This window comes from Fusarium oxysporum, chromosome 2 (genome assembly GCF_000149955.1).
Source record: "Fusarium oxysporum f. sp. lycopersici 4287 chromosome 2, whole genome shotgun sequence".
Taxonomy (NCBI): domain Eukaryota; kingdom Fungi; phylum Ascomycota; class Sordariomycetes; order Hypocreales; family Nectriaceae; genus Fusarium; species Fusarium oxysporum.
In genome coordinates this window covers 4,942,005-4,952,907 of record NC_030987.1, presented here as the reverse complement: position 1 = coordinate 4,952,907, position 10,903 = coordinate 4,942,005, and the positions used below count along the sequence as shown (strand labels likewise).

Below are 10,903 nucleotides of genomic sequence, written 5' to 3'. Positions count from 1 at the left end.
TCGATCGATGACGTTGCGTCTGGAGATGCGGATGAAGGTGCAGAGAGCGTCTGTATTCTAGCGCAACATGATTCTGCTCATTGCCTCATCAAGTGCCTGCACTGGGTAAGTCGTGAGGAACAATGTGGCATTCAAATTGCTCTAATTATTGTAGAAATACCGAGGTGATGTTGTTGATTCATAGCTTGGTAGTGCGCCAAGTGAGAAACACATTTATCTCGTCAAGAAGCAAACATTGCTATCCAACAGCTCGACCTTTTGCAAATTATACTGTACTACTGGCTTTCATTTATGTCCCAAGGCGGTCATCATGGTACCAATATGCTCTGCAACCCGGCTTGCCCTACTGTGTACTCAATCTCTCACTAACCTTCCTTACTTCCAGTTGAACATTCCAAATGCGGTAGCCCGAGCCAATTGTTTCATCATAACAGTGACATTACGACCAACATCCATCCTCGAATGTCATAGCCTAGCCTACCAGCAGCGGTAGGGATGGATAAATACCGTCAATGACTTGAACAATGCCTGACACATCACGACTGTTGTGGCTGGAATGTCCTTTAGATGTGGTCTTTTAAAAAAGAATGATGGTGCATTGGCGAACAGTAAAGCTGCACAAATACCATGATGCTTACGAAAACAATGCTTTCATCATGGTGATAACCTTTCAAACTGTCTTTTGAGTAACATGGTTACTGATCGGAATAAGTTCCTTCTCTCCACGATGCCGCTGAGAAAGCTTTCTTCTCCAAATGCCCTTTATGTCTCTAGATTTGGGAAAGATTAGGGCTGATGCGTCGCACATATGAGACTATTAGAGGATTAGGGTTAAGGTTAGGGTTTTATTAATAGCACCTACCTCTATCGCTCGTAGATGAATAGTTTTCAATTGCCGACTGCAAAACAAGTGTAGGCAAGCTTGGCAACGCGCATGATTAGCGCTGGACAGAGGGCTGGAAAAGTCACAAAAGCTTACAAATCCACGCCGTGTCAAAGTTTGTGGGAGTGTTCCAAATGATATTACCGAAGCGTATAAGGCTTGGGCAGTCCTTCTAGAGTTTAGCTGGGCGGCATAATCCGTGATTTACATATAGGACACGTATCGTGGCGCCTAAAGAACCATTGACTGAAGCAACTCGAATGAAAGTCGTGACAGCATTGTAAATGACGGATTATGTCCTTGTCCTCCATTGGCCCCAAACAAATCGCGCTGAGAAGTAGTCAGAAAAATGGAATTGACGTAGAATTAGACTTTTCTGCTCACCAGGTATTGAAACCGGATGAGGTGTTCACCACATCCTTCATTTCGGCCGCCCACTGCCTGTAAGTTCGTGCAGGGGCAATTTGGCCTAGCATCACCGGCTCAAAACTGTCCTTGTTGGACAAAGTTTCATGATCCGAGGCCACTGGATCCTGCGTTGGATGCCCGTTGGGTGTGAGAAGCCAAGAGCTTGATGTACCTTAGTATATATTACCACTGATATTTCGAAGTCGGGAAACGCACATGACATGACATGTTAGTGCCAGGATGTAGATGGCGAAGATGATGAGCCCCAGTGACAAGTCCGTGGCTGGCGGCGAGTGGTAGCCAGCCTCGTCGGATGCAACTGAAGGAATAACGGCTACCATGCTGAATATGGCTGGGCATATTATGTGATACGATCAGATTCTAGGTGCAATAAATCTAATTACGTGGCTGCTTGATTTGGATTGTTTATATAGCAGTATAAAGCGGACGTTTCCCTGACCTCAACGTCCCAGTTCCAAGAAAAAAACATCTTCCACCCCTGCAGGTCAGCCTGAGGGCCCCTTCCACTCGCCCCACTTTCGCCACATCCTCGTCCACGTTGTTGAACCAGACTCTCTGGTCTATACGCTCGTGCTGGTGCTGCCTAGGGTGTCGCCGTATTGCATATTGCCTACGCCGAGCGCCGCTGCCTCCGTGACGTTGACGAGCGGGCGCGTGACACCCGCCGATCCCGCTTCCCAGCGTCCTCGGGACACACTTGACGTCGGTGGTCTAGTTGGCGGTGGTATATTTTGGGCGTGGATGCACTGGTGGTTTGGATACGGATAGTTTCTAGTCTTAGAATAGGTGTCTTGTATACATTTAGCTGAGATATCGAGGTAGATTGGCATTGGTATTCGTTATATCTGGCAGATCTGTGGCGTGATTCTTGTCATTTTAGCCCACCTAGACTTCACTAACCTTGAGGGGACAAGGCGATGGAAACAAGTTCCATTCCCGAAATGATGCTAACTAACACTCCCAACCTGTCACCTACGCATCTCCATTGGATCGACTTTCTTGCGGCATCATCCTCATTCGCCTATAATGACGTCTCTGGGTAGTATTCATGTGCGCCCAGTATGAGAATGGCCTCTACTTAGATGGAGCCTGGATCAGGAACTCTCAAGGGTAGGGTCAGCGGACTTGAGAACTTTGCTCCAAAAACACCTCAAGAAAGCTTAATAACCTGTCACTTCACTTTGAGGGTGCCGGTGTTAGGCCGATAGAATGCCCACCGCCACAGATGTCGACGCCAAAGCCTTTTTCATGTAGCCATGGCTTTGCTTGCCGAACTCACTCAAAGGCCTGAGGCGGTTCTGTCCTTCCGCCACAACGGCACGCTCTTATCCAATATCGGACCCACTCGTAGCAGAATTCATCATCTTCATGGTCCTGAATTTGAGAAGATCCCGAACCGGCTTCTCGTTCTCGGAATACTCCTTGTCGTTGTCCACGTCCTCGGGCCACTTGTTTGTCTTATTCTCCACGCCCGTGACCATGTTGCCAGTCACTCAATCTGTGGCTCATCATTGCGTGCCCCTGGTGAAGCTCTGGGATAAAAAAAGTGCGACCGGGTCCGTCGAGAAGGTGTTCATCGATCGTGTAAGGGGGGCATTGACAGGAGGGGAACCTCCAAGTGACGACAGGTGTCAGGTATCATGACATAGAGGTTATGAGGCCAGCCTGATCGTGCAAAGATAAGAAATATATCATAGATGACGGTACTGTAACATTACCTGAACCTCTCTTCTTATTAATTCGGCTTGTCAATAGCCCTAAACCGTGAATGGACGAGACCCGCCCCCGTGTCGTCGCCGCTAGCATCGGGGGCGCTGGCCTTCTACCGCGTCTCACTCGATGTTAATTCGCGTTGCCCGAGTTTCGTAGGCTCTCCTTCAAAATGACTCAAAAATGAGTCCGACACACCGCAGATATATATATTAAGTTAACCACTTTGCTTTACGTCGCCGCCAAAATGGCATGTAATCGCGAAGTGACTCTATCCCAAATTCTTGAAGGCCATCTGATCTAGAAGGACAGATTATAGTTCACTTTATTCTCGGCCTAGATTCGCGTGGATTTCCCTTGCGACTGTGCTATATTAAAGAAATAGCCGATTTTCTGCTAGCTGACCGCGATGTGCCACCTGTTAGCAAGCACTGGGTTTATAACTTCATAAAGTGATAACTAGAGCTTAAGATGTGTTTTTTTCTTTCCAAAATATATAACTACTAGAGAGCTAAATATAAAGATCTAACTATTATTTAGGGCTGGCTTAGGCTTAAATAGAATATAATTATGAAGTTTAGTAACGTACATGATAAGCGAGTGGACCAAAAATCCCCTGGTCAAACAAGATACCGAGCTCGGCCAGCATGCCTTGCAGTGCTTCTTTAGGGAAGAAGGGGTAGACAGGTATGTGACCCGGAAGCTCCGTGACCTTTCCTGATTCAAGCAGCTCGACTGAATCGTAGGTAATCTCAAATTTGTCGCCTGATGATCTTTGTTAGTTTCCATAGCCAGATATTATGATGAGGGTAGAAGGGCAGTCCTTACCAGTAACCTCTTCGGCAAGCTGTGTAAATTCCTTCCATGTAAGCCTGTCGCCGATGATATAAGATACTGGCTCCCACTTCTCCAGCGTCAAGAGCTTAGCTGTAAACTTGGCAACATCTTTAGTATATGTAAAGACCGCAGGCTGGTTCGGGTTGCCTGGGATCGCAGCCTTTCTTGCAGGAATGTCCAAAACTATAGTCAGATGATCGAGGTATGTCTTGAGATTCGGAGCACCCCAATAATCAAGAAAGAAGCCATTCACAACCGCGGTCCACTCCAATTCAGTTTTCTCCAGCGCATCGAAGAGAGACAACTTGACCGCGGCATTGAAGAATCAAGGATACTCCGGACGCCACTTGACGCCCCAGACGCTGGGGATATATCGCTTGGTGGCTTTGGACTTGGCGGCGGCTTGGATAAGACCATGTTCCTGCTCGGGAGGTGTACGTCCACCTAGCGCGGCAATGACGACGTCAACGTGGTTTTCTTCGAGCAAGTTCGCAATGGTATCGGGATCGGAGTAATCGATGGGCAGAATACGTGCGCCAAGCTCTTTCTCCAGTGCCAGGTTAGCCTGTGGGTAGATATAGTTAGCTGGAGAGTCCCGGCATCAAGTCACCATGAACAAACTTGTGGCTCAGAAGGATGACCTCGAGTTTGCCATCTACGACAATCTCTTCAACGATGAAGCGGCCGACACTACCGGTGCCTCCTGCGATAGCTACAACGGGCATGATGAAGTGAATGGCTTGGTTGGTTGGCGAAGGATGCTTGATATCTGAAGCTGTACCGGGCATCAGGGGAACATATATAACCATAAAGCAGACATCAAAGTGGCGCTCGTCGGAGTTTTGCCTTATAGACACCGTGGCTAGTTACAGCTGAGTGTTGTCGGAAGCACCAAGACCTATCGTTGTCATTATGCAAGAGCATCGCTGCCCAAGTCCTTGGCACTCATGCGTGGTTGATTCATCTGGTCAAAATAATTCTCCTCTCGCTCTAATACATCGCTTAGATGGGCGCGCGCCTCACAGTTCAGGCTTCGGACGCCTTTGCTCGAATCAGGCCGAGATGATTTTGCGAGTCTTGCTCCCTTCTTCAATTTTCCAGTTTCTCGAAGGACCTCAAACCATCTACTACCTTCCCGAGAAGGGAAGAACCGTTGACAGGCAACGCCCTCGATCCATGGTAATTCAGCAGATGGCTCCAGACCTGATATCGGCCTTCCTCTTCCTCTTGGGTTTTTCCACAGCTGCTCCTCCATACAATGGAGCCGCATCTTTTGGGATTGCCGGAACATACGGCCACATTTCTGGCACTTCAGCCCGTCTAATCTCGGTGCAGCAAGGCAAGAAATCGGTTTAATTAGTATGCGTGGCAGTTGAAGCTTAGACTGGTCTTGGAGAAGATTTGGGATTGCTTTGACCTGCTCTACCAGTATATGCCGGCATTCCAGAGCAATATTGTTGTGTTTTGTCCTGAGGTGTGTGTTAACCTCGTTGGGGAGGGTTGCAAATCCGCATAACTCGCATACTAGAAGTCGATATTCTGGAATAATAACGAATAGGTAGATTAGGTTAGATGATTGAGATTGCTTACTAGGCCTATTATCTTCATTGGAAAGAAACTTGTTATACTGCGATTGGGTATATGCTCCCTATATCTCGGTGTTGGTTAAGGGGGAGGATCTCTATGAACCGCATAAAGGTTATTCCTAGACAATACACGCCGTGAATCACGCGTATTCGCGTCCGCTCACCAACTACGCGTCATGCTATTAATTTAATTATTGACCCTGGTTTAAATGAAGTCTACCCCTAGCATAAATGAAGCGCACCCCTGCATAATTCAAGCCTATTCCCTGTTAGGTGGGTCTAGAAATGAAATTCTACTCCCCTGTAAAAATCAATTCTACCCTTGGTTGTTCAACATAAAACAAATGAATTCTACGTAGAATTGATTTTGGTATGGAGCACTATGGTAGGGTGAATTAAACTAATTGTATAACAATTGATTTTGGACTGTAGGACTAGGCTTTCTGATTTCGTTAGTGCGGTACGAGAAACGCAGTGCGTTTCCATCGGGGGAAATATGGTGCGAAAATACTAGACGGTGATTGGTCAGAAACAGGAAACGCAATGCGTTTCTGCTGATAATTCTTGAGTAGGTCGTTGCTGACTTGTAGTTAGGAAAAGTGGTTCACATACTTGGATGGTTCACATGCTTATCATGTACGTTTCTACTATTTATAGCTTTTAACCCCACCTTTTCTTTATAAACAAGCAGATTTTAGGAATTACACTACCAACTTCCCCGCTTCTCCTCGACCTGCGTTATTTATTCAAGTCCTGCTTCATCTTATTAGCTTGTGTCAGTCTTTCCTTGAGGACGCTGACTATGGCCAGCGGCAGATTGCAAACAAAAGTGGAGCCAGCGCTTCTAGCATCTGTGCCATCTTTGTCCTTTCACTGCTTTCCTAACCTGCCTGTTGAGCTACGGCTAAGAATCTGGCGCTACTCTTTCGTTCCCCGTTGCGTCGAAATTCACGCCCGCAGATCGCATTACGCCGATGACTTTCAACATGGCGGTGTGCCAAAATGGCAAAGCCGTTGTAACAACCCTGTTGCGCTGTCAGTCAGTTCCGAGGCGAGATCTGCCGCATTGGACTTTTATCCTGTCAAGTTCCCCCTTGCGACTGTTGCGTCATATGAGCACGCTGGCGATAGTATAAACGACTTGAATCGTATGTTATATATTAAACCTGCGGTCGATACCGTCGTTATACTCGGCGATCTGGATTATCGTAGAATATCACGACTATTCACTGACTTGCATCTTGGTGATCCGGAGGGAAAAGGTTTGCAGAGATTGGCTGTCAGCGCTAGCTAGACGTATTATCAAGGAGCTAGAGATACGATTAGAATGCTTATTAAACATATGTTCCCCGAGCTGGTTGAGATAACTGTGTTTATATATGATGAAAAAATGCCCCCTACCGATTGGACTAGCGGAGTATGCGCGCTAGAAGATTACAGCCAAATAGACTATTATAAATAGTATGCAATAGGAAGAGGCTAATAGATAAGGGATAGTAATAAATAGATAGTAATTAGGAAGAAATAGTTAAGAGTGATAAAGCTAACTTTCAGATATGGATAGTAGTGGAATTATTCTTCGAGGTAACTTTAGTTAGAGCGTTAAATATATAATAAATCTAACTTAGTAATAACCTAGGCTTCCTTAACTTTAAGGGATAAGATAGGACAGGCCTACTTACTTTTCTAATATATTAAACACCTACTAGGATGCCATCTTTATCTATAAACTCAGACTTATCCCTAGAATCTATATTGCCATAATTAAGACATATTAAGCATATCTCGACGATCTCGGCGTAATTGGTTCTAGTCTGCCGAGGTAGCTTAGTCTGCGCTAGCATCACTAAATGCTGCTTCAGAGATTTTAATGGTTTATAGTGGCGCAAGAAATGGAAGGTAGGGATAAATCGCATTTCATAGTTTAGATTGCAAGTTTAAAGCCGTTATAGTGATCTTTATAGTAACTTAGTCACTGATAGTAAGATTTTAATAATAATTATACTTTAATTAATAATAAATACTTAAGTAGTATGTTATACCTATAGCACTTTACGTGGAATAATGCATTGCGTTTTAGGGTAAACCCCTGTTCTGGTTAGCACTACTATTCCTATATATAGAAGATATTAAATTAACTCTATAACCTGGCAGTAATTAGCTCTACTAGGGTTAAAATAGGTTAATTAAATTAACTCTACTAGAGTTAATTTAGTTATTAATTACTAGGTATTTATATATAAAATAAAATAATTAAAAATTATTAAAAAACACTTTTTAATAAGGTTAGCTATACTATTATAAGAAATATTTCCTATAGATTTTTAGCTATTTTATTTATAACTTTAAAGTGCTATAGGGTAGGCTATTCTTAGTTATATAGTGCAGCAGGTTACTTGCTTATTAACCATGTTAGTTAATAATATTTTAGAGTATTACACCCTACTACTTTTAAATAATAATACGCAGAAAAGGATTATAGTAAAAGAGACCTTTAAATCCTATTATAAAAGGCAGTTATATTCTGCTAGTCAATATAAAGCATTAGCTTATACAGACCTCTAAAATATATCTAGGATGAAAATTACAGTAGGAAGTGTTAATAATATAAGAAAGCTTAAGTACGTGTTTACACGTATGAATAACGCGCCTGCAGATCGTTAATCAAAACGGGAAAGATAAGTCGCCATAGTATATGCATATGAGAATAAACCGGAGATAGACAGGCACTTAAGAAGTAAACAGGGGTATGTAATAATTAGGGGCACATGATAATTAGGAATAGAAGAGTAGGCTGTCGATGCAAACAATGGTCTTAGGGCTTGAAAGAAATAAAAGGGGCAATAGTGACCTGGGGTAAGGCAATTATAAACATATATCGAATGTTCTTCGAAACTTCAGCTCGGTCAGGATAGAAAGGAAAGTCAATGTTGGCTAATAATAGAGAAATAATAGGGGTTCTACTATAGCTCTGCAAACCCTGAAAGCAGGCATAGACGAAAAGAATATATTACGATATAACTCTAGGGAAATTAGAGAGACGTCTAATATGCATAGACTAGAATATATGCACTGTATTGCAATGTTTGCAGTAATTATTATAGTAGGATATTATATATTATCTTATTATGCATAACCTCTCCGTATCTAATAAAAACTAATGCCTCTGACCTTAACCCATGCTTATTCTGCCTAAACGGGCCCTTTTGCGATATATTATTACATTATGCAGAGATAAGCCAGAAACTAACTTATATACTGTAAATGCTATAGCCAGCTCTTATCTTGTCCTAATTCGTTTAAGTCGCCTCCTTAGGACAAGTAGCAATCTTCGGGAATACCTCATTGACCTTAGCATGTAAGATAAAATAGTATAATAAGCAGGTACTATTAACTTAGATAGAGGTGCTATACGCATGCTTCCGAGCTTCCTGTCAGAGTGCCCGAAGGGAACACATACGTGTAATCACCGGGTGCGCACTTCGTCGGCGCCGAGCACGAAGCATATACATATACCTCGGCGAGATCAAAGTGTCCGTTAGTATCATCATCATACAGGTTATATTAGACGTTTATCTAAGATCCGGACAGGCTGGCTGACCAGGTTCCTGCCTTAGTGCCCTTAGAGATGTCGTTCTGGCCGGCGCCGATAATTAATAAACCACTGATGCCTGCAGTCAACGTAGCCTCGCTGGGAGTAAAGTACTAGCCCTAATAGTTACAGCCACTACCACCCAAAGCAGGACCAACGGGGTCTCTATTTAAGTTCTTGAATCCGTCCCCATAGCCAAAGGCAGTGCCAATGGAACAGGACTTAGTCTCCGGGGGAGGTGGCGGGAGAGCAGGACAGCAGCACTTGCGCAGGCAAATCTCAGGGCACTTGAGGTCTAGTATAAAGTACATGAACTAGTTGCTAGAGCCAATGGCAGTGCCTTAGTTAAAACAGGTTACACCAGAGGCACAGCGCTTACTAGAAACGCTGATGCCAACAGCAACGTAGACGGTCGTATTACATAGTAAGGACACAGATAGGTTCTTAAATGTGGCAATAATAGCATCAAAAGGAACCCAACACTCAGTAGGGCTAAGTATGCAGTAACTATTAAAGGGCCATTTTCTAAGCTTAGTGTTCAGCGTAATAGGGTCGTCGTCGACTTAGAGATGTGTATCTGAAATAGTAGCCGCGGCAGCAGTGGTAATCGCAATATACAGACACTTCTTCCCAAAGTATGGCCCCGATGCAGGACACTCTTCAATCATATAAACAACGCCATCTATGACATCCAGCTGATCGTCACCAAACTTGGAGCCGCATTAAAGGTTCGTTTTGCTGGTAGAAGGTGAGACCTACACTGGTCCAGGGCCCTTCTCCACGCAGCAAGGCGGTGTATCGCCGGAGCAGGAATTCGCCGTGCAAGGGAAGAGAGGCTCGGGGAAGGTGAAGTCTCGAGACCGGAATCTCTTGACCGGAGTGGTTAGGCAGTTGCATGTGGTGATCTTAGAAGTCGAGCATGCATCGAAGGTATCTGCGAGGCCTAGGCTCGGGAGGATAAGCCCTACCAAGGCAATAGGTTTATATAATATAATGCAAGGAGTAACTAGAGACAGCGGTAGTAGTCCAACTATGAAAGACAGTAGAGTTTAAGTACAGAGGCAGTAGAAAACCTTATAACCCTTTAATTATAGAAGTAGGTTTATATTAACTTGGTTAGGACCTTGGCTGCAGTTTAATACAAAAAAGCCACATCCCCGCCACTATGATCTCACCGCCATCCACTTTACTTTGAAATATTAGCAATTAACTCTATGTTTAATATAACCTATTAAATTAGTAGTAGCTCTTGCTAGGCAGTTATATGCTATTTTCATTTATAATACAATAATAAAAAGTGTTCGACAAATAGGACTGTCTAAATATCTTAGCATTAGCATAATTATGCTTGTTTTTATTAGCCGAGAGAATAGGTTATTTTACATTTTGCGCCACAGGCTGGAGCCTAAATTGCGCTAGTTAGATGATATTCGTTTAGCACTAAAAGGGATTCATTTAACATAAATGCCACACCGGTAAATAGTTAAGCTACAGGTAAGTTAGTAACCACCACACACTGACTACAAAGCTTAATTAAGTTAGATAATTAATAGCTTGGGCTTGCCATATAACTAGACCTAACTTAGTGCTTCTATAACAGAAATATCTAGGAGAAACATTAGGGGACGTTAAATTAATTATTTAGCCCCTAAAGGCCCCGCCTTGATGTCTTTAACTCCACTGAAACTAGCTAATCAGGGGCCGCGCATAACATGCAATCCTCTGAACAGGTTTTAAAGGAGTAAAGAAGGTAAGCTCCTCTTAACCACCAAACCAGTTCGGTAGGGGCCGACACAAAAAAGCCGCTGTAAAGCAACCACAGGAGGGCGGCTTAAAAACGAGAAGCAACGTAATTCCGAGCCACCA

General features: G+C 43.8%; 3 protein-coding genes across 3 annotated transcripts; all 3 read right to left on the bottom strand.

Annotated features, from left to right (window-relative positions):
• Positions 1 to 2,637: 2,637 nt before the first annotated feature.
• Positions 2,638 to 2,793, bottom strand: FOXG_22233 (uncharacterized protein; the record flags this gene model as incomplete). Its single annotated transcript, XM_018402632.1, has 1 exon — positions 2,638 to 2,793. The coding sequence occupies one exon, from the start codon at positions 2,791 to 2,793 to the stop codon at positions 2,638 to 2,640; it is 156 nt and encodes a 51-aa protein (XP_018256479.1).
• Positions 2,794 to 3,599: 806 nt separating this feature from the next.
• Positions 3,600 to 4,584, bottom strand: FOXG_15861 (uncharacterized protein; the record flags this gene model as incomplete). Its single annotated transcript, XM_018395975.1, has 4 exons — positions 3,600 to 3,787; positions 3,851 to 4,163; positions 4,221 to 4,424; positions 4,477 to 4,584. The coding sequence occupies 4 exons, from the start codon at positions 4,582 to 4,584 to the stop codon at positions 3,600 to 3,602; spliced, it is 813 nt and encodes a 270-aa protein (XP_018256478.1).
• A 5,016-nt stretch (positions 4,585 to 9,600) lies between these two features.
• On the bottom strand, positions 9,601 to 9,934 carry FOXG_22232 (uncharacterized protein; the record flags this gene model as incomplete). The annotated part of the gene is made up of 2 exons (XM_018402631.1): positions 9,601 to 9,747; positions 9,797 to 9,934. 2 exons carry the CDS (start codon positions 9,932 to 9,934, stop codon positions 9,601 to 9,603), a joined length of 285 nt encoding a protein of 94 aa, XP_018256477.1.
• Between the last annotated feature and the right edge of the window lie 969 nt (positions 9,935 to 10,903).